At 44.5% G+C, this 23,801-nt stretch overlaps 1 protein-coding gene across 1 annotated transcript in view; it reads right to left on the reverse strand.

The window, feature by feature from the left end:
- The window catches only part of LOC139575668 (alpha/beta hydrolase domain-containing protein 17C), a 35,523-nt gene extending 19,476 nt beyond the window's left edge, over positions 1–16,047 (reverse strand). The window contains exon 1 of the mRNA XM_071400861.1: positions 15,175–16,047. Coding sequence (XP_071256962.1) covers positions 15,175–15,659 — 485 coding nt within the window. The 5' untranslated portion in view covers positions 15,660–16,047. The remainder of the gene's footprint in view (positions 1–15,174) is intronic.
- Positions 16,048–23,801: the final 7,754 nt, after the last annotated feature.

Consider the following 23,801-nt stretch of genomic DNA (forward strand, 5'->3'; position numbering starts at 1 on the left):
GGTGCTGCGTTGAAAATGATACTCCACCCCCGTGTGGCGGAAGAGTGCTGCATTGTATTGAGGATTTCAGAGTTTCGTCTTTTCCTTTATTTTCAAAGAATATCTTTAAGCCAGGCCCTGGAGTTTTCCCATGTCAGGTCACATGGTCTAATAGCCTACAGCCTGCACCTGGACAGTCTGCTGGATGTGGGCGCATTACCATCAAATGCAACCCAGCCTCTCTTTAGCATGGCCTGTACTTTACTGTCCATACTAGAATCTGCTTCTCCCACAGAGCATCAGGCATAGCTATGAGGCTAGCCAGACCCCGCCACGGTAGGAAGGGAACAGGGAAAAGACAGGATGAGCATCCTGAGGGAGCAGTAGGGCCGGGGTCAGCCAAGGGTACAGACAAGCGTTTATGGAGTACTCTGGTGCACTTCACCCACATTGTAACCATTTGGCCCGTTGACCCTATTTGCCTGAAAACACAAAAGAGGCATGGTGTTAAAAAGCCTTAACGCTTGTAGAAAAGGAGCATTAAAAAGCACATCCCCTCTGGAGGATGAAACAACTGGTGTAGGGCTATGCTCTGTCAAGTCCTTAGTCCCTGGAGCACAAAGAGACCATGACGCACCACTGAGGGCTTCTGAGAAGACACTGCCAACACGACAGTGAGTGTTTGATTGATCCTTGTTCCAAATCGCCCTAACATGTTGACAGCTGTGGAGGATTAGAAACTGGGCACAACGTACATCCCAGACCCCTTTTCAAAATATTTTTCAATTATTTTGCCGTAATGACTTAATCCCCTGGTGGATATAGTTCAATGTTCACGTGCTTTATGGGTGGGGAAAAGGGTCAAATTAATTCAGCTGGATTGATAAAGCTAAGCCTCCCACCAATGAATAATTTAGTGCAATGTTATTAGCTGCACGTAAACAGAGGTGCAGCATGGGGCTAAGCCTAAATGATGGGGCTGTGTGAGAACTGTAATGAGCGACATTAGCATACACTAGCTTGTTTATTGATGTGCATGTTAAGAAAGAAGGAGGGTTCCTCCACAAAACCAGTTGTGACTAGAGCTGGTGTAGAGGAGATGTGCATGGCCAGGTGAAGTTGTGACTCTCGAGCTGGTGTAGAGAAGATGTGCATGGCCAGGTGAAGTTGTGACTAGAGCTGGTGTAGAGAAGATGTGCATGGCCAGGTGAAGTTGTGACTAGAGCTGGTGTAGAGAAGATGTGCATGGCCAGGTGAAGTTGTGACTCTAGAGCTGGTGTGGAGAAGATGTGCATGGCCAGGTGAAGTTGTGACTAGAGCTGGTGTAGAGAAGATGTGCATGGCCAGGTGAAGTTGTGACTCTAGAGCTGGTGTAGAGAAGATGTGCATGGCCAGGTGAAGTTGTGACTAGAGCTGGTGTAGAGAAGATGTGCCTGGCCAGGTGAAGTTGTGACTCTAGAGCTGGTGTAGAGAAGATGTGCATGGCCAGGTGAAGTTGTGACTAGAGCTGGTGTAGAGAAGATGTGCATGGCCAGGTGAAGTTGTGACTCTAGAGCTGGTGTGGAGAAGATGTGCATGGCCAGGTGAAGTTGTGACTAGAGCTGGTGTAGAGAAGATGTGCATGGCCAGGTGAAGTTGTGACTCTAGAGCTGGTGTAGAGAAGATGTGCATGGCCAGGTGAAGTTGTGACTCTAGAGCTGGTGTAGAGAAGATGTGCATGGCCAGGTGAAGTTGTGACTCTAGAGCTGGTGTAGAGAAGATGTGCATGGCCAGGTGAAGTTGTGACTAGAGCTGGTGTAGAGAAGATGTGCATGGCCAGGTGAAGTTGTGACTAGAGCTGGTGTAGAGAAGATGTGCATGGCCAGGTGAAGTTGTGACTCTAGAGCTGGTGTAGAGAAGATGTGCATGGCCAGGTGAAGTTGTGACTCTAGAGCTGGTGTAGAGAAGATGTGCATGGCCAGGTGAAGTTGTGACTAGAGCTGGTGTAGAGAAGATGTGCATGGCCAGGTGAAGTTGTGACTAGAGCTGGTGTAGAGAAGATGTGCATGGCCAGGTGAAGTTGTGACTAGAGCTGGTGTAGAGAAGGTGTGCATGGCCAGGTGAAGTTGAGGGATTTTAAGGTCTGCTTATTCATCATTTTCATTTATTGGCAACAATTAGCAGCCTGTTGTATATGATTTATTACAGGGATTCAAACTGGACAAGAAATATGGTTCCATATCTGAACCTATACTTAGTTTACAACATGTCGCTTAGCAACAAGGCAGGTTATTTGTCAGGCTCTCAATAGGACATCAAATCCAATTTGATTTGTCACATGCTTCGTAAACAACAGGTGTAGACTAACAGTGAAATGCTTGCTTCCGGGTCCTTCAATGCAGTGTTACAAATAAAAAGTAACAAATTAAACATTTAGTGACACAAGGAATAAATGCACAGTGAATAACAATAACATGGCTATATGCAGGGAGTACCAGTACCAAGTCAATGTGCAGGGGTATGAGGTAATAACATGGCTATATGCAGGGAGCACCAGTACCAAGTCAATGTGCAGGGGTATGAGGTAATAACATGGCTATATGCAGGGAGTACCAGTACCAAGTCAATGTGCAGGGGTATGAGGTAATAACATGGCTATATGCAGGGAGTACCAGTACCAAGTCAATGTGCAGGGGTATGAGGTAATAACATGGCTATATGCAGGGAGTACCAGTACCAAGTCAATGTGCAGGGGTATGAGGTAATAACATGGCTATATGCAGGGAGTACCAGTACCAAGTCAATGTGCAGGGGTATGAGGTAATAACATGGCTATATGCAGGGAGTACCAGTACCAAGTCAATGTGCAGGGGTATGAGGTAATAACATGGCTATATGCAGGGAGCACCAGTACCAAGTCAATGTGCAGGGGTATGAGGTAATAATCAGCTAGGCCTACACTAGGATGATCAAATACCACCTACAGGTTAACCAGTGTAACACTGTCCCTTCTCTCCCATCCCCAACCTGTCCCAGAGACAGTCCCAGGGGTGATGGTGAGTCGTGATGTGAAGATACAGAAGGAGATTTACGACCTACAGACATGTACTTCAAGCCAATAAAGCAGAAGGCCAACATGGCGTGTAACGAGCGCTGTAAATTCTGTCCCCCTGTAACCTCAGGGGGTCAAGCAGAGCACAACAGTGAGTCACGACTACAGCTCTGCGTCATGTGTACGTCAAGTGTCTCGTCACCACTATTTCAACAATAACATGGCACGACCATCTCGGAAACGTTGAGCAAGCAAGGAGAAAAACCTATCTGGAATGAAATGCAGCCGGTGTGTTACTAGGCAGGGTATGGCATCCACAGGACTTTATAGTACTGTACCGGAGGGCAGATTAATGCAGAGGGTGTGTTACTAGGCAGGCTATGGCATCCACAGGACTTTATAGTACTGTACCGGAGGGCAGATTAATGCAGAGGGTGACATCATTTACAAAGCAGCTCCTGTGGTAACCTAGACAAACATATCACACCTGCCTGCAGAGCATTACCAAGGCTAGAGAGGTTGAGGTAGCCCATCTTGTGCTAGCTAGGTAGACCAGTCGAAATCAGAAGGCCTATATTAGTGTATACGTCTGAAATGGCACCTCATGTCCTATAGTGCACTCCTTTGGGCAGAGCGCCAAGCAACCCAGGCAAAAACAAATGTAGTGTACTTGCCCAGGGTTTCCTAAACTCTGTCCAAAACCCACGTTTTGGGTTTTGCCCTACCACTACACAGCTGAATCAAATAATCAAAGCTTGATGAGTTGGTTATTTTAAATAGGCTGTGTAGTGCTAGGGCAAAAACCAAAGCATGCACCCAGGGGGGGCCCTTATAATAGGATCAGGGTGTCATTTCAGATGCAGCCACAGACCATATATTAAGGCCATGCTGTGGACTACTGGTATATGATCTGACATCATGAAAACTTCATCCTCACTTTCTTATCAGTACTTTTAATGCACTGAGTAACCTGCATGTTCAGCTGGCAAAACCCTATGCATTCATGTTCAGAAGGCCTACATTAGGTTGGATTTGAATTGATTCTACAGGTAGGGTATTATAACAGACCAAATCATTTCTGGAAGCTTGGGGATATTGTGTCTGGCCCTTCCCTAGCATTCAGCCATCTCCTCTAAAATGGGCAGTAATCTTCTCTCAGGGCATGGGGGAAACCACACTTCATCTATGCCGGAGCACACCTCCACTCCCGCCAGCGTTACCCCGGCAACAGTGAGGGATGACAGAGAAAGAAAGACAAGTAGTAATAAAAGAATGAAACCAATAAAGGAGGGTTTTTCTGCTTTCTTTTCATTGCCCTCTGATAGCAATGACATTTGAGGAATCTGTCCCTTAACTTTGTGACTGCCCTTAGCTGTGTTGAAAATAACCGTATAATGCACGAGGACGGAGGCCTGCACATGCCTAATCAAACTGACATGACATTAATATGACTGTAGCTTGGAGAGAATATCCCGGTGTGCGATGCAAGGTGAGCAGCATCAGGCTCGTCTCACAACACAATGGCGACCCGTCATTCAGGGCAGGTGGGACAGAAAATACATTGGGGGGGGTGGTTGGGGGCTTGCCTGTCTTGCCTGTTATTTTGGCAATACGTGTCACATATCAGTTTGCAAACAATGTAAAAATATATATCATTGAGTTAATAAAGCCGCATACAAACATGGTCTCTTTTTTGTTTTCTTGAGTAAGGCAACTACAAAATGCAGGTGTTTCACCCAAGCTCAGTGCTTTCTGTGATGGTGGGGCAGGCCAGCAGAAAAAAGGAACATTGCACGGTGATTAGCTCAGCATTGCACCGTGATTGGCTCAGTGTTCTGTCACTCATGGGGAAACTACGTCACCTGCATTTAGTAAGGGTAGACATAAAAAATGTGAGTCCTTGGGTTCTGTCATAGACTTCGATTAGAAGTGTCCATCCAAGAAGGCTCAAGGTCATTGGCCACAGATAAAACAACGTCAAATTACGTTATATCTACAGTAGCTTTGATTGGACTGATCATGTCAACATCTTACTTTCAAAAAATCTTAGCTAGCAGTCATCATCATGAATCAAGTCGACAATCTACTGGCAAATCCTTTTTAATCCTTGTCATATGAAGAGAAATAATGAAGAGAAATAATATATAAAAACATATCAGTGCTCATCGGCCATAAAGATTACACAAGTTGGAAATGAGTCGTTTGGAAGGAATCAGTGGCTAACTGCAAGCTTTGCAAAGAAACCACAAATGTTAGCCTGCTATTCAATGGAGTGGCTGTGTTTCTCCCCCCCAAGTTCACACCATAAATCCAGAGAATGCCAGACTGGGCAAATTGTGTCAAACTTTGTCATCACAAAGGACCACTGCGCCACCTTCACAAGGTGAGTCCAAAAATGTATTGTATGCTGCTGCATAAATGTAATATGCAAGGGAGAAATGTATACTGTAGCTAAGTGCTTTGACAGTGCTACTGATAGTTGTGGTAGTGCTTGCAAATTCAGCACACACATTATTCTATAACAGAATTGTGTTATTTGACGTGTCAAATTAAAAGCTTATTTAACGCGTCAAATAGCGTTATATGACGTGCATCTTTGACACGCAAAGACCCATTCATGACGGCATTCAATGTGCCTCACCCTAATAATTGTGTCTATTTTCACCTACTGTTCTAATTTGGTGGTGCACATACAGCCTATAACCTGTTTTAGAGAAACGTAATCATCGAACACTAAGATCTTTCATTGTCTGTTTATATGCGCCCTTTATTTAGGCTACGGTTTTGACTTGGTGTACAGGGAGTACACTATGAATGGCCCATGTTCTGTATTCTGTCGCTGTACATTTCAAAAGTGCTGAACAAATACTTATATTGACTACGTCCGTTGTTGCTTGCTCATTAATGTCTTAATCGAAATTATGGATTCCCTCTTATCTGCTTGTTGTCGCCTTATGCCATAGTTTGTACATCTCAATTGTCAGAAGAAACCACATTTGTTTAAGCAAGTCAGCCATATCAGCTATGTTTTTTTAAAAGGCAGTAAATGAGGCTGAATGAACTGTTTTGCTGCCAGACAAGGCTCCGCTGAAAGCCAGGTGTAACAATGGTAAGGTGTTGGGACTCCGCTGTTGGGACATCTTTATTATGTAGGCCCCAACAGTTTGTGGGCACCGCTTGTCACCGTTATAGTGCAATTAATGTTGTGTTGTGGCTTTGCTGGCATGCATCCCACTTCTTTTTTTTTTTTGCCCCACCAAGATTTACATGCTAATGTCGTCTCATTACTTTCAAATATCCTGGAGAATCCTCCTCAGTCTCTGGAAACTTGGCGTCACCTCAAGTCATATGTACAGTTCCTTCAGAATATTCTCACGCCTGGACTTTTTCCACATTTTGTTGTGTTAGGGCCTGAATTTGAAATGGATTACATTTAGACTATGTCACTGGCCTACACACAATACCCCATAATGACGAAGTGGAATTATGTTTTTTGATATTTTTACAAAATAATAAAAAATGAAAAGCTGAAATGTCTTGAGTATTCAACCCCTTTGTTATGGCAAGCCTAAATAAGTTCAGGAGTAAACATTTGCTGAACAAATCATATACTAAGTTGCATGGACTCACAGTGCGCAATAAGTGTTTAACATGATTTGTGAATACCTACCTTATCTCTGTACCCCACACGTACAATTATCTGTAAGGTCCCTCAGTCAAGCAGTGAATTTCAAACACAGATTCAACCACAAAGACCAGGAAGGTTTTCCAATGCCTCGTAAAGGGCAAAAATAAAAAAGCAGACAGTGAATATCCCTTTGAGCAAGTTATTCATTATACTTTGGATGGTGTATCAATACACCCAGACACTACAAAGATACAGGCATCCTTCCTAACTCAGTTGCTGGAGAGGAGGGAAACCACTCAGGGAATTCAGTATGAGGCCAATGGTGACTTTAAAACATTTTGTTTAATGGCTGTGATAGGAGAAAACAATATTGTAGTTACTCTTTAATACTAATCTAAATAACAGTGATAAGGAAGCCTGAAGAGACTAAAAATATTCCAAAACATGCATACTGTTTGCAGCAAGGCACTAAAGCAATACTGCAAAAAATGTGGCATAGCAACTAACCTTTTGTTATGTTTGGGGCAAATCCAATACAACAAATTACTGAGAACCACTCTCCATATTTTTAAGCATAGTGATGGCTGCATCATGTTATGGGTATGCTTGTAATCATTATCAACTGGGGAGTTTCAGCATAAAAATTAAACGGATCTAAGCACCGGAAAAATCCTAGAGAAAAATCTGGTTCAGTCTGCTTTCCACCAGACCCTGGGAGATGAACTCACCTTTCAATAGGACAATAACCTAAAACACAAGGCCAAATATACACTGGAGTTGCTTACCAAGAAGACAGTGAATGTTCTTGCATGGTAGAGTTACAGTTTTGACTTAAATCTGCTTAAAAATCTATGGCAAGACCTGAAAATGGTTGTCTAGCAATGATCAACAAACTAATTGGACAGAACTTTAAGAAATTAAAAACATAACAGGCATATGTTGCACAATCCATGTGTGGAAAGCGCTGAGACTTACCCAGAAAGACTCGCTGCCAAAGGCGATTCTAACATCTATTGACTCAGGGTTAAATGCTTATTTAGTCAAGATAATTTGTAAAACAATGTTTTTTTTTTTTTTTTTTTTTTTTTTACAAATGTGAGAACTTTTCTTTCACTTTGACATTGAATAATTGTGTAGGTTGTTGCGAGAATTTAAAAAAATCTATTTTAATCACACTTTCCAACAACAAAATGTGGAAAAAGGGGTGTGAATGCTTTCTGCACTTTATAAAGGCAGGGCAACAACAAAAAAAGGCCTTATTTTTAACCAAATATTGCAATTGCGATTTAGATCAATATACTTAGGTGAACTGTTGGAATCATGGAAATCGAATGATTATTCAAATTTTAAAGTTAAAATGTAATATTGGGCACTGAATAATAGTGTTGTTTGACGTGACAAGCAATGAAAAAGCCATGGAGGCGTTCATAGAATTAGGAATTACAATACTAATAGATTCTCAATGGAGGCGTTATTGCGACAGGGTAGGAACCAAATTGTTGGTCAGTGTTTCCCAGGGGAGTGGGACCCTATAAACTTTGGTTACATTAAAATGTCATCTTACTTCATGTAGTTAACATATTCATGCTTTGCCTATTCCTCTCTGATTTCGGCCTACACCAGCACAGGTATCAGGCTGTATTAGCTAGCTATGTTTTCGCTGGCTCAGTACATTTCATCTAACTAGCAATTAGCGGCTAATGATTTATTGTAGCCACAACTTGCTAAGCAAAGACAAGCTGTTTGCAGACAGTAAGATACACAGACTAGGTGTCATTATAAATTGCATTTGTGGATTTATATTAAGAAGCGAAGTGGAAAGCAGCATCGTTGTCATCAACATATTGTTGCATCAGCGCATTGATCATGCAGACTGAAGAGTGAACAGTCAGCAAATGATCTCATGGTCGATCAACAACTGCACTCCTTGAGTGACAGGGGGCGGGGTTGGTGAGAGAGGGAGAGAGACGACTCAAGTAGTGGAGTAAACTATAAAAACAAAGTAGCGTATCACATTTAACAAACCAAACATTGAAATACCATTATAGAAAGTAAAGTAAAAACCCAAACCAGTCTGTGCATCAATACCGGTATACCGTCCAGCCCTAGTATATTGGTCTCATTACGTAGGCTAACCTAAGCCTAGCCTATACAATAGTGCCAACTAACTGCATGGCATACTTCAAGGCAGGGTTTCCCAAACTACACCTTTTGGTTTTTGCCCTAACACTACACAGCTGATTCAAATAATCAAAGCTTGATGAATCAGCTGTGTAGTGCCGGGGCAAAAACCAAACCCTGCACCCTGCTTCAAGGGATAGGCCTACTTCACCACCCACCCCTGTATAAAAGAATGACATATGCATTCACATATACCTAAAAAACAGTCTCAAGTCAAACAGTGGAAAAGATTGGCACCATTTAATGAAATGGAATAATATGGTGCCACTGACAATCTTTCCAATTCAAATGGGACTGAGGCCTGCGGATTTCTCTGAACGCATATAGTGGGATCGACACAACAGACCCCTTTAAGTCTAAAACCTGCAGACAGACTGATATTTTGGGTTAACTATCCCTTTAAATCAACGGCATCCGAGAGATGTGAAGTCAGTGTGTTACAGGCAGGGTGGTTGGGAGATATGGGCTCTCCTCAGCTGATGCTTTAAAACCACAACAGGAATGAGACACACCACATCAAGTGTGCCGTTAATGAGCAGTATTGATGTAGCTATCTGAATAACTGAACACTAGTCAACTTTGTCCAATTCAAGAGAGTAGCCCGAGGTAGGCATTTTTCATTTCTAAGAAATCAAATTGGTTGTGTGCGTGCGCACGTGTTTGTTTCCAGGCACAATCTTAATGGTTTCCCACCAAATGTGATTAAAAAGATATTGAATAAACATAAATATTTTCCGCAGGTACGCCAGCCACCGCAAAGAGCAGAGAAATGATGAACAGTGTTTTCATGCATGGGCAGGCAGCTCAGGAGGGTCAGGGCATAATAAAATGTTGTCATGTTTAATGCAAAAAAGGAGGAGTTGTTAAAGGCTCTCCCTTCAATGGCATTCAGACAATCTGTCAAATCCAGTTTTAATTAGAGACGTGTTTGGAATGGGAGATGAGATGGCCTGGCTGGAGTACGTGTTATTCTTCTGTGATCCTATTTTTAATTCATGTTCATTTGAGGGAAGAGGTTCAGCGCCAGGATTATTGATCAGTGTGTGACAGCGAGCAAACAAAATGAATTAGTGTGTAAGTCATTTGTTCTTCCGTAATCATAGCTGTATTAAAACACAAGGCCAAAGAAAGCTCACAGAGCAATGACGTGAAGTTGGCTGCAACACTGGTAAAGATGCCACGGTTGCACTGAACTGATAAGTACAATAAACACAATATAACAAATATGGTGGCAGATCCCCATGACAGGATGGCTGTGAGGTTTATGATGGAGAAGCTCCTGCCATTACGCATCGGAAGGCAGCGGAATAGAATGCAAATTAAACTAGTTGAAATAGTGGTGGGAAGTTGATAATGATACAGTCCTCCAGGCAAACATGTATCACTCAAACTGCTGTTTAAGAGAGCAATGATGAAAGGCTTACACAATTGCAAACACACGTGCATTCCCACACTAGGGGACTTTATCACCAGGCCATTGTGACTGAAGAGGGCTTTATCACCAGGCACTGAAGGCAGGCTCTCAACGTGTCACACTGGCTTCTCCTGAAGCACGTCAGGGCAGCAGCAGCCCACTTTATAGAGCCATTCATTTGCTCACTCAATTACAGCTGACATTCTCCTGAAAAGGCTGATTGTGTCAAACACGTCCAGGGAAAATGGTTTGACACCACTTTGCTTGACAACTGCTGCCAAGCGACAATAGCCCAATAAGAAAAGGTAACTTGAAAACTGTTGGAAATAACAAAAGGAGCTAGTCCAAGGCCCCTATTCCTTTGTTGAACACTGGTGGTGTGCAGGACCGTGCACAGACCTTTCAGGGGACAGGTGCTAAAAATAAAAAGCACCATATAAAAAATATATACTTTCAGAATTCATATGTAGAAATGTATAACATACTGTACAAACTGCTTCTGTAGCTAGCTATTTTTTAGCATCGGCCTATTTATTAATGCAACACAATTACAAGCTAGTTCGTTACATTTGAGTCAGTTAGCAGACTTACAGGAGCAATTGGGGTTAAGGGGGTTGATCAAGGGCACAGACTGATTTTTCACCTAGTCTGCTCAGCGATTAGAACCAATGACCTTTCTGTTACTGTTACTCACCCAATGTTCTTAACCACTACCTGCCGCCCAGTGTGGCACAAAAACATGATTGACATGGGGAAAAGAGGGTAGGCTATCAGCTGAACATTGATGTTGATGACGATGAATGTAAATCTGCTAGTTAGCTAGACCTATAATAATTTATCTTCAATGATGTTAAATAATATCTTCATAATGTAGCCTAATATTCCTAATATTCTAAGTCATGATATATGGTTGGCTGGCTAGTGGCTGGTGTGGATATTTTAGTATATGGTGGTTAGCTAGAGTCTGGACCCGTGGTTGGCAAAATGTCTGTCTGTGTGTGTGTGTGTGTGTGGGGTGGTTAAACTTACTCTTGAAAGTTGTAATAGTAGAATGCACAAGATGCAATATCGCTAAATGGTTATTCCTCGACCTAATAAGGATCACGGTTTGAATTGAAAGGCTTTTCTCCCTGGCTTTGAACTGGTAAAGACTCACACTTGAGTGATCAAGCCTGGAGTCACTGTTAAATGTAGCCTATAGAATTAATCGATTTCATTAACACAGCTTATACTTCACAATTTTTAGGGACATTAATGGTTCCAAGAAAATGCAGAGTAATGTATTAAAATAACTGATAAGGTGGAAAAATTATTCCTAAGAGCTTAACACACATTGTAAGATTGGTCAGCTAGTGAAATGAGGGATGCACGATATATCGATGAACATATATCGGACGATATTAGCTAAAAATGCCAAAATCATCATCGGCCCGATGTCTAGTTTAATGCCGATATGCAAAACCGATGTCAAAGCTGACGTGCATACCTAGATAACGTAATGACGCCACGAAAAACACAGCGCTACACAGAACAAAATCTGAAAAATACTAAGCGCAGACTTCCAACAACTAAACAAGTTCAAGTCGAGCAGTCATTTGAAAGAGTAAGAACATTTCAGCGAGACAACTCAAAAGGAAAAATCCATTAACGCCAAGAAACGGAATTCATTTCCCTTGACAATCAACCGTTCTGTCGTGGATGATGTAGGCTTTCGCCGACTGGTCGAGCCCCGGTACACACTACCAAGTAGGCGCTATTTTTCAGATGTTGCCCTACCAGAGTTACACAGTATTGTTGAAACTCACATCTATGAGTTACTTGCTATGTTACTGCCATTAGCTTCACGGCTGACATTTGGACCAGCGACGTCAGCCCCATGAGCATGCTGAGTCTGACAGCAACAGTGGGTCAACGAGAATTTGGTACTGAGGAAAGCCATATTGCATGCTCAAGAATGTGCTGGTTCTCATACCACTGCTGCCTTTTCAATGGCTTTTGGGGAACATGTTTGAAACTTGGAAACATGAAAACACTCCTAGCGCCATTCGAACGGACTCAAGAAATAAGCTAATCAACTGTGTCTGCAGCAGACGGGATACCCTCTGTCATGGCATTGAAACGCCTGCTCAACAAAACCCCACGGTCTGTATCGGCAGTTAAAACTTGCAAAAGTACTCGAGGCTGTGAACAAGCGATTTGTGGCATTCTCTCTGAGCCTCTTTCCTGTGTCGCCACCATGCTTGATGCTAGGTACAAGGACCACTACTTCGACGCAGACAAGAAACAGGGTTTATGTGAAATGTTAGATACAGCTGGACAAGATGGAAACGGACACAGTGACAGTGCGCACCGAGGAAGAGAGGCCACAGACAGACAGAGCTGAAACTTCACTGCTTGACAATGTATGATGAAATCCTGGTTGAGACTGAACCAATGAACAATGAAACACCACAGCAAGTAAGTGAAAGAAAGAGGTTTTGATTGTTTTACTGGTAAAGGGGAAATACGTAAATGCCAACAAAATAACTTTTTTCGTCAGTGTGTGCGTTTCAACTATTTAAACTACACTAGAATGCTAAAAGGCAGCTACAATTGTAAATATAGGTATAGTTTTTTTGGCAAGGAAAATATTGGATATCGGTATGTCATATCAGTGCATCACTAAGTGAAACCACTAGGCATTCAAAGTGTATCTAACCTCATCTCACTACACAGTTGGACAAACATATGTCAGCAGTTCCAAAGTAACCTATAAGCAGTATTCATTTCAAACTCGCTGCCCGGCGCAGGTGGGAAGCTGGTGCATGCGATGAGGACAAGCGCATAAGGCAGAAGGGAGGGGACTTTTATCAAGATTAATGAGTTCATGACAAAGTATCTAGTTTGACAGGCAATTTGTTGCATTTCAAGTTGAGAAAAGAGACTAAAAATAAAATGTTAAAAGTAATTCGTTTATAAAAACGGCACCAATCAAAAGGGCACTTCTTGCATAGGAGGGCAGATGCTCTGGCACCCCTTAAATTTGTATTTTTTTTATTTCACCTATTAGAAGATGTATGTGCAAGTATAGATACTGGGGTGCAAAGGCGCAAAATAAATAAATATAGTATGGGGATGAGGTAGTCGGATGGGCTATTTACAGATGGACTATGTACAGGTGCATTGATCTGTGAGCTGCTCTGACATCTGGTGCTTAAAGTTAGTGAGGGAGATATGAGTCTCCAGCTTCAGTGATTTTTGCAGTTCGTTCCAGTCATTGGCAGCAGAGAACTGGAAGGAAAGGCGGCCAAATGAGGAATTGGCTTTGGGGGTGACCAGAGAAATATACCTGCTGGAGCACGTGCTACAGGTGGGTGTTGCTATGGTGACAAGTGAGCTGAGATACGGCAGGGCTTTACCTAGCAAAGACTTGTAGAGGACCTGGAGCCAGTAGGTTTGGCGACGAGTATGAAGCGAGGGCCAGCCAACGAGAGCGTACAGGTCGCAATGGTGGGTAGTATATGGGGCTTTGGTACAGGTCGCAATGGTGGGTAGTATATGGGGCTTTGGTGACAAAACGGATGGCACTGTGATCGACTGCATCCAATTTGTTGAGTAGAGTGTTGGAGGCTATTTTGTAAATGATATCGCCAACGTTGAGGATCGGTAGGATGATCAGTTTTACGAGGGTATGTTTGGCAGCATGAGTGAAGGATGCTTTGTTGCAAAATAGGAAGCCGATTCTAGATTTAATTTTGGATTGGAGATGCTTAATGTGAGTCTGGAAGGAGAGGTTACAGTCTAACCAGACACCTAGGTATTTGTAGTTGTCCACATATTCTAAGTCAGAACCGTCCAGAGTAGTGATGCTGGACGGGTGGGCAGGTGCAAAATAATCGTTTTGTGTCTCTTTTCTGGTGGATAATCATTAAGACTAGCAACATGGCTGCCTATAAGTTTCTGCTTTATCCAACCACTGTCGTTGTCTTGAATATTGAATGTGGAACTGAAAAGGCGCCGGCAGCAGAGTTGCACCAGGCCTCCTTTACTTCCTACTTAATTTGGGAGTTAAGTCCCGTGGGCAGCACCAAGACATCAGTGGAGGCTGCTGAGGGGAGGATGGCTTATAATATTGGAAACCATGTGTTTGATACCATTCCACTGCTTCCACTCCAGCCTTTACCACAAGCCTGTCCTCCCCAATTAAGGTGCCACCAGCCTCCTGTGCTAGGCATAGGCCTACATTGAAGAGTTGTGACAGACAGTCACATTACCTGAAACTGAAGGAACTAACAGCCTGTCGGGATAAAGAGCAAGTAAACAACGAAAAGAAGCTGGGAGCTGGCGGTTGTCTCTCAGTAATCTAGCTACTAAAATGACACAGCACGCCAGGCAGTCCGTCCAGCCCTGACCCTGCCATAAGCATCGTTTTTATGATTTCTGGAAGATCAACGTTTTTGGACTCATTCAGAAGGTTTTATCTGATTAAGTATAAGATGCAAACTATTGTAAATTAATGTTTAAAGTTCCAGTGTGGGCTTCAAGAGGAGTTGTCTGGCCTGCACAGATCATCAAAGTTTAAACATGGAAGCTTCTGGACATGTTCAGAGTAGCATGCCACAAAATCAATTGAATATGTGCAAAGTATCAAATCACTATGCAACTAACTACCACCTAAACGTGTGCACAGAATCTAATGTTACCAGTCCTCTCAGTCATATAAATGAATAGCTAATGCTCTGCTCTCAGCTGTGTAGGCAAATAAATAAAAAAGCTGTGTAGGCATGTTATAGTGGTTGTCATAGCAATCAAATATGGAGGGGGGGAGCAGCCATAGAAATGGAGTACAGTAGCTAGCAAACGTTAGCTAACTAACAAAGCCCAATACAATAAACCCAACTAGCTATGTAGCTTGCATGTTAGCTTGTTGACACTGGCTGTATAGGTTAGTGCTATACTCACTTGTTCCTTAGCACCTGCCAGGCAGCCTCGATGTCCGCATACAGGTTCTTTTCTGACGGTTTCCCGCTGCTGACACCGTAGCCCGAATAATCATACGAGAAGACGTTGCAGTTTATCCTCGAACCGAGGCCGATGTAGAAACTGCACATTTGGCCTAAGTCCACTGCGTTACCGTGGGAAAAGAGCAACGTGTACCGGCTGTTGGGTGCGCATCGTACAAACATGCAACCCAGCCGGTTTCCCCGACTGGTTCTGGTGTTGAACACCTCGACAGCGTCCAGTTCGCGTTGGGAGTACTGCCAGTCTGCTCGCTCGGATAGATGCAGGCTACTCGTCCCGTTAGCATCGGTGTGTACGGAGTACGTGGGTTCGGGAGGGAGAAAGGCTAGTTTGGATGCGATGCGACTGGGACAGGGCGGGCAACAGAATAGCCAGCATAGTTCGCCGAGGGAAAAACCATTCATCCTTGGGCCTTGTTCGGGCATTGAGGCTCGATAGACGCTTTTTCTTTGTAACACCAGCAAATGTATCCAGTTATGTTTTTTTTATCTAGCTGGTAACAAAATAACAATAAAACACTTCGTAAGGAGCTAAACTAGCTAGCCACCTAGTACTAGCTAGGCTAGTAGCTGGCTAACTGGTTTCTCCTTTGTATAGCTTGGTAGCTAACGTGATTTACAAAACTCAGAAAGTCGTTAACATAGTTAACGATTTTTTTGTGTCTACAGAAGCGATATAACTTGCTTGTTATCATACAATTTCAAAACGTTGGTCGAAGAATTAAGCTTATGTCAAACGTAAACGTCGAGTTAGCAGGCTAATACAGTGTATGCAGCCATATCTTTCAGCAGTAACGCCAAATATAAGATTTCCGGTCGAACCGGATATCCTTTCGCACTTTTTCGTCAAAATCATGTCGATGACAGAACCGTAGTAGCAATAATATGCATATTATGTAGTCACTTGATAGTAGGCTATTATTGAAATATGAGTGTTTTCTCTAATGCATATGCAATCATGCAACAGCTTTGTTCATGCTAGCTACATCAATAGTTTGCCTGAAACCACAGTTTGAATGGAAAGAGTGTTGCTTTTCCTGTAATTGCATCTGAATAAATGCACATTAGTTGTAGATCCATTGGGTTGAAAACAAACATGCAAATTGCTGTGAAAAGAAAACGTACAGTTTAAGGACCAGAAATTTAAATAGGTTTAGAATATTCATTGAGAAAATGGAATGCATGTGAGAATGATAGGTGGCGGTATATGCACCTGTCAGTTTGGTTGTGATCACCCACCCCCAAATGTTGCTTAATGCTCAGCACTAAAGGCTAGTAAATGTCTGACATACAGATTCGAGGTCGGAAAGGGCAGCGAGTTATGTGGACGAAAAGGAGAAAAAGTTGGTGAAGCAACCATATGGGTGTCAGTTCTGATGTTATGGAGCGGGAGGATAAGGGTCAATGACCAGAATGGTCAGTAGTGGAAAGACATATGTTACCTTCCCCAGTTTCTGTGTTTTGGATTTGTATGTGTTTGTATGTGTATATTTCAGGAAGGCTTCCTGGATTTTAAGCAGCTGATTGGTTGGTCCCATCGATGATTGGAGCTCTGAACCCTCCCTCTCATCAGGGGAAACAGCTGTTTTCAATTACCAACTCCTTCTCCAGCTGGATAAAAGCCAGTGTTCCTTTATCAAAGAAGCTCCCTTCTTTTGATGTTCTGTGTTGGTTGTGTCCCAGTGACAGTTTTGTTGAAGGTATTTTGTAGCTGCTACTTCTAAGGTAGGACTTAGTGTTTTGTTTGTGTGGTTTTAATCCCTATAGGACTGTGTTTTTGATTATTGACATTTTTCACTTTATGTTAGTAATTATTCTGTGTTTGTTCCCAGGGGGGAAGAAGGCATCTTGGGAGTGCTTAGGCAAGAGGCCTGCAGGCATACATAACCTGTAGTATTTACTATGCACACTAGGTAAGACCTTGGCAGACCACCCCCTGTATTTTGGTTAGCGTGCCAGGAGGTGCTAAAAGGTTAGGTAAGTAGTGGGTAGGTAGGAGAGGGAACTCTAACTTTTACTTTCTTTGCTTTGGTTCTGTCTAACCCCTTTTCCCCCACATTATTGTGTTAAGGAAATAAATTCCCTGTAAATGGTAATATTCTCTGCCTCTGTCATCCTTATCTGCACCTACAATCACATACTACTTTCACTCCATGGGGAGTTGAGATGTAACAGGGTGTTGTGTTCCCTCCAAGAGGTGTACGTAACAACATAGGAAGAAGACAGATCGTGATACAGAATGCATTGGAGCATCTAGTAAAGAAAGCATAAAGAGGGCCAAAGTAGAAAGCAAGAGTGGTGATGGTTTTTGATATGACTACAGGGCCTTACACCCTATCCAACTAACTAATGCCATAGAGAAAGGGGTAGGTGAAATTAGCTTGGTTCATTGGAAATGGTAGATTGTTTATATTGTGTGATAGCCAGGCTCAGCAAGAGAAGATTCTGAAAATGGGAAAGCTTAATGGGAAGATTAAAAGACCTGGTGCTTATGCTAGGTTGAGGAGTCATCACCGGGGTCTCAATATCTTGCCAATTGGCCTGGACCCCTTATTGTCGACACGACGCCTCGCCGATCCATCACGACTGGTCTGCCGACGTAATCGTCCGATTGTGGTTTCAACAGGCCTTTCCGTTGCGATGTCGCCGAAGACCCATCTCCTGGCCCGCTAGCTTTCTGAACGCCGTGTCTCCCGCTTGCCTAGCATAGTAGCGACTACCGAACGGCTCCCTGACTCTCCTATTGCTGCTCATTAGCCCTTATGATCACTCGGCTACACAGCTGATACCTGCTGGACTGTTCATTAACACTACCTCTTTTTGTTTATCTGTCGGCCCCAGCCTTGAACTCAGGCCCTGTGTGTACCTAACTGACCCCCTTTGCCCATTCATCGCCATTTAGCTGTTGTCCTAGCTCTCCCTACCAATACCTGTGATTGCTTTATGCCTCTGTCAATATGCCTTGTCTGCTGCTGTTTCGGTTAGTTTTATTTCACTGTAGAGCCCCCAGTACCGCTCAACATGCCTTAGCTAGCTCTTTTGTCCCACGCATGCGGAGACCTCACCTGGCTTAACTGGTGCCCCCAGAGACGCAACCTCTCGTCACTCAATGCCGAGGTTTATCTCCACTGTACTCACATCCTACCATACCCTTGTCTGTACACTATGCCCTTAATCTATTCCACCACGCCCAGAAATCTCCTTTTATTCTCTGTTCCCAAAGCACTAGATGACCAGTTCTTATAGCCTTTAGCCGTACCCTTATCCTACTCCTCTGTTCCTCTGGTGATGTAGAGGTTAACCCAGGCCCTGTAGCCTCCAGTACTACACCTACTCCCCAGGTCACTCATTTGTTGACTTCTGTAACTGTAAAAGCCTTGGTTTCAAGCATGTTAACATCAGAAGTCTCCTCCCTAAGTTTGTTATTGTCACTGCTTTAGCCAACCCTAATGTCCTAGCCATGTCTGAATCCTGGCTTAGGAAGGCCACCAAAAATTCTGAAATTTCCATACCCAACTACATTTCCTGTCAAGATAGAAATGGCAAAGGGGCGGAGTTGCAATCTACTGCAGAGAGAGCCTGAAGAGTTCTGTCATACTATCCACGTCTGTGCCCAAACAGTTATTTTCAGAAGTCTCTCACTGTTGCCGCTTGTTATAGACCACCCCACAGCTGTGCCCTGGACACCGTATGTGAATTGATTGCCCCCATCTATCTTCAGAGTTCGAACTGTTAGGTGACCTAAACTGGAATATGCGTAACACCCAGGCAGTCCTACAATCTTAACTAGATGCCCTCAATCTCACAAAATATCAAGGAACCTATCAGGTACAACCCTAAATCCGAAAACATGGGCACCCTCATAGATATTATCCTGACCAACTTGCCCTCCAAATGCACCTCTGTCTTCAACCAGGATCTCAGCGATCACTGCCTCATTGCCTGCGTCCGTAATGGGTCCGCGGTCAAACGCTCTCTTAAACACTTCAGCGAGCAGGACATTCTAATCGACCTGTCCCGGGTATCCTGGAAGGATATTGACCTCATCCTGTCAGTAGAGGATGCCGGGTTGTTCTTTAAAAGTGCTTTGCTCACCATCTTAATTAATAATAAGAGCACCTCCTCCCAGCTGCCCACTGCACTGAGGCTAGGAAACACTGTCACCACTGATAAATCCACGATAATTGATCATTTCAATAAGCATTTTTCTACGGCTGGCCATGCTTTTCACCTGGCCACCCCTACCCTGGCCAACAGCCCTGCACCCCCCGGAGCAACTTGTCCAAGCCCCCCCCCGCTTCTCCTTCATTCAAATCCAGATAGCTGATGTTCTGAAAGAGCTGCAAAATCTGGACCCTTACAAATCAGCTGGGCTAGACAATCTGGACTCTCTCTTTCTAAAATTATCCACCACAATTGTTGCTAGCCCTATTACTAGCCTGTTCAACATCTCTTTCGTATTGTCTGAGATCCTTAAAGATTGGAAAGCTGCCGCGGTGAAGAGGGCTTCAACGGGGGAGACACTCTAGACCCAAACTGTTAGACCTATATCCATCCTACCCTGTCTTTCTAAAGTCTTTGAAAGCAAAGTTAACAAACAGATAACCAACCGTTTTGAATCCTACCGTACCTTCTCCGCTATGTAGTCTGGTTTCCGAGCTGGTCATGGGTGAACCTCAGCCACGCTCAAGGACCTAAATGATATCATAACCTCCATCAATAAAAGACAGTACTGTGCAGCTGTCTTCATCGGCCTGGCCAAGGCTTTCGACTCTGTCAATCACCACATTCTTATCGGCAGACTCAACAGCATTGGTTTCTCAAATGACTGCCTCGCCTGGTTCACCGACTACTTCTCTGATAGAGTTCAGTGTGTCAAATTGGAGGGCCTGTTGTCCGGACCTCTGGCAGTCTCTATGGGGGGGGCCACAGGGTTCAATTGTCGGGCCGACTCTTCTCTGTATACATCAATGATGTCACTCTTGCTGCTGGTGATTCTCTGATCCACCTCTACGCAGACGGCACCATTCTGTATACATCTGGCCCCTCTTTGGACACTGTGTTAACAAACCTCCAAACGAGCTTCAATGCCATACAACACTCCTTCCGTGGCCTCCAACTGCTCTTAAATGCAAGTAAAACTAAATGCATGCTCTTCAACCGATTGCTGCCCGGACCCGCCCGCCAGACTAGCATCACTACTCTTGACGGTTCTGACTTAATATGTGGACAACTACAAATACCTAGGTGTCTGGTTAAACTGTAAACTCTCCTTCCAGACTCACATTAAGCATCTCCAGAACAAAATTAAATCGAGAATCGGCTTCCTATTTCGCAACAAAGCCTCCTTCACTCATGCTGCCAAACATACCCTCGTAAAACTGACTATCCTCGACTTCGGCGATGTAATTTACAAAATAGCTTCCAACACTCTACTCAGCAAACTGGATTTAGTCTATCACAGTGCCATCTGTTTTGTCAACAAAGCCCCATATACTACCCACCACTGCGACCTGTATGCTCTCGTTGGCTGGCCCTCGCTACATATCCGTCGTCAAACCCACTGGCTCCAGGTCATCTATAAGTCTTTGCTAGGTAAAGCCCCGCCTTATCTCAGCTCACTGGTCACCATAGTATACTTCCGGCGCCGAAAAGAGATGGCCGCCTCGCTTCGCGTTCCTTGGAAAATATGCAGTTTTTTGTTTTTATGTGTTATTTCTTACATCGGTACCCCAGGTAATCTTAGGTTTCATTACATACAGTCGGGAGGAACTACTGAATATACGATTAACGTCAACTCATCATCGTTCCTACCAGGAATATGACTTTCCCGAAACGGATCAAGTGTTTTGCCTTCCACCCAATACAATGGATCTGATCCCAGCCGGCGACCCTGTGCGACGCCGAAAAAGGGGCAAACGAGGCGGTCTCGTGGTCAGGCTTCGGAGACGGGCACATCGCGCTCCACTCCCTAGCATACTACTCGCCAATGTCCAGTCTCTTGACAATAAGGTTGATGAAATCCGAGCACGGGTAGCATTCCAGAGAGACATCAGGGATTGCAACGTGCTCTGCTTCACGGAAACATGGCTAACTCAAGGGACGCTAACGGAGTCGGTGCAGCCAGCTGGTTTCTTCATGCATCGCGCCGACAGAAACAAACATCTTTCCGGTAAGAAGAGGGGCGGGGGGGTATGCCTTATGATTAACGAGAAGTGGTGTGATCATCATAACAACACACAGGAACTCAAGTCATTCTGTTCACCTGATCTAGAACTCCTCACAATCAAATGTCGACCGCATTATCTACCAAGGGAATTCTCTTCAATCATAATCACAGCCGTATATATTCCCCCCCAAGCAGACACATCGATGGCCCTGAACGAACTTTATCTGACTCTTTGTAAACTGGAAACCACACACCCTGAGGCTGCATTCATCGTAGCTGGGGATTTTAACAAGGCTAATCTAAAAACAAAACTCCCTAAATTCTATCAGCATATCGATTGTGCTACCAGGGCTGGAAAAACCCTAGATCATTGTTATACTAATTTCCGCGACGCATATAAGGCCCTCCCCCGCCCCCCTTTCGGAAAAGCTGACCACGACTCCATTTTGTTGATTCCAGCCTACAAACAGAAACTCAAACAACAAGCTCCCGCGCTCAGGTCTGTTCAACGCTGGTCCGACCAATCTGAATCCACGCTTCAAGACTGCTTCGATCACGCGGATTGGAATATGTTCCGCATCGCGTCCAACAACAATATTGACGAATATGCTGATTCGCTGAGCGAGTTCATTAGGAAGTGGATTGACGATGTCGTACCCACAGCAACGATTAAAACATTCCCAAACCAGAAACCGTGGATTGACGGCAGCATTCGCGTGAAACTGAAAGCGCGAACCACTGCTTTTAACCAGGGCAAGGTGACCGGAAGCATGACCGAATACAAACAGTGTAGCTATTCTCTCCGCAAGGCAATCAAACAGGCTAAGTCCCAGTACAGAGACAAAATCGAGTCGCAATTCAACAGCTCAGACACAAGAGGTATGTGGCAGGGTCTACAGTCAATCACGGATTACAAAAAGAAAACCAGCCCCGTCGCGGACCAGGATGTCTTGCTCCCAGACAGGCTAAACAACATTTTTGCCCGCTTTGAGGACAATACAGTGCCACTGACACGGCCCCCTACCAAAACCTGCGGGCTCTCCTTCACTGCAGCCGAGGTAAGTAAAACATTTAAACGTGTTAACCCTCGCAAGGCTGCAGGCCCAGACGGCATTCCCAGCCGCGTCCTCAGAGCATGCGCAGACCAGCTGGCTGGTGTGTTTACGGACATATTCAATCAATCCTTATCCCAGTCTGCTGTTCCCACATGCTTCAAGAGGGCCACCATTGTTCCTGTTCCCAAGAAAGCTAAGGTAACTGAGCTAAACGACTACCGCCCCGTAGCACTCACTTCCGTCATCATGAAGTGCTTTGAGAGACTAGTCAAGGACCATATCACCTCCACCCTACCGGACACCCTAGACCCACTCCAATTTGCTTACCGACCCAATAGGTCCACAGACGACGCAATCGCAACCACACTGCACACTGCCCTAACCCATCTGGACAAGAGGAATACCCATGTGAGAATGCTGTTCATCGATTACAGCTCAGCATTTAACACCATAGTACCCTCCAAACTCGTCATCAAGCTCGAGACCCTGGGTCTCGACCCCGCCCTGTGCAACTGGGTCCTGGACTTCCTGACGGGCCGCCCCCAGGTGGTGAGGGTAGGTAACAACATCTCCACCCCGCTGATCCTCAACACTGGGGCCCCACAAGGGTGCGTTCTGAGCCCTCTCCTGTACTCCCTGTTCACCCACGACTGCGTGGCCATGCACGCCTCCAACTCAATCATCAAGTTTGCGGATGACACTACAGTGGTAGGCTTGATTACCAACAACGACGAGACGGCCTACAGGGAGGAGGTGAGGGCCCTCGGAGTGTGGTGTCAGGAAAATAACCTCACACTCAACGTCAACAAAACAAAGGAGATGATTGTGGACTTCAGGAAACAGCAGAGGGAGCACCCCCCTATCCACATCGACGGGTCAGTAGTGGAGAAGGTGGAAAGTTTTAAGTTCCTCGGTGTACACATCACGGACAAACTGAATTGGTCCACCCACACAGACAGCGTTGTGAAGAAGGCGCAGCAGCGCCTCTTCAACCTCAGGAGGCTGAAGAAATTCGGCTTGTCACCAAAAGCACTCACAAACTTCTACAGATGCACAATCGAGAGCATCCTGTCGGGCTGTATCACCGCCTGGTACGGCAACTGCTCCGCCCACAACCGTAAGGCTCTCCAGAGGGTAGTGAGGTCTGCAGAACGCATCACCAGGGGCAAACTACCTGCCCTCCAGGACACCTACACCACCCGATGTCACAGGAAGGCCATAAAGATCATCAAGGACAACAACCACCCAAGCCACTGCCTGTTCACCCCGCTATCATCCAGAAGGCGAGGTCAGTACAGGTGCATCAAAGCAGGGACCGAGAGACTGAAAAACAGCTTCTATCTC

The sequence above is a fragment of the Salvelinus alpinus genome, chromosome 5, assembly GCF_045679555.1.
Source record: "Salvelinus alpinus chromosome 5, SLU_Salpinus.1, whole genome shotgun sequence".
In the NCBI taxonomy this organism is placed as follows: domain Eukaryota; kingdom Metazoa; phylum Chordata; class Actinopteri; order Salmoniformes; family Salmonidae; genus Salvelinus; species Salvelinus alpinus.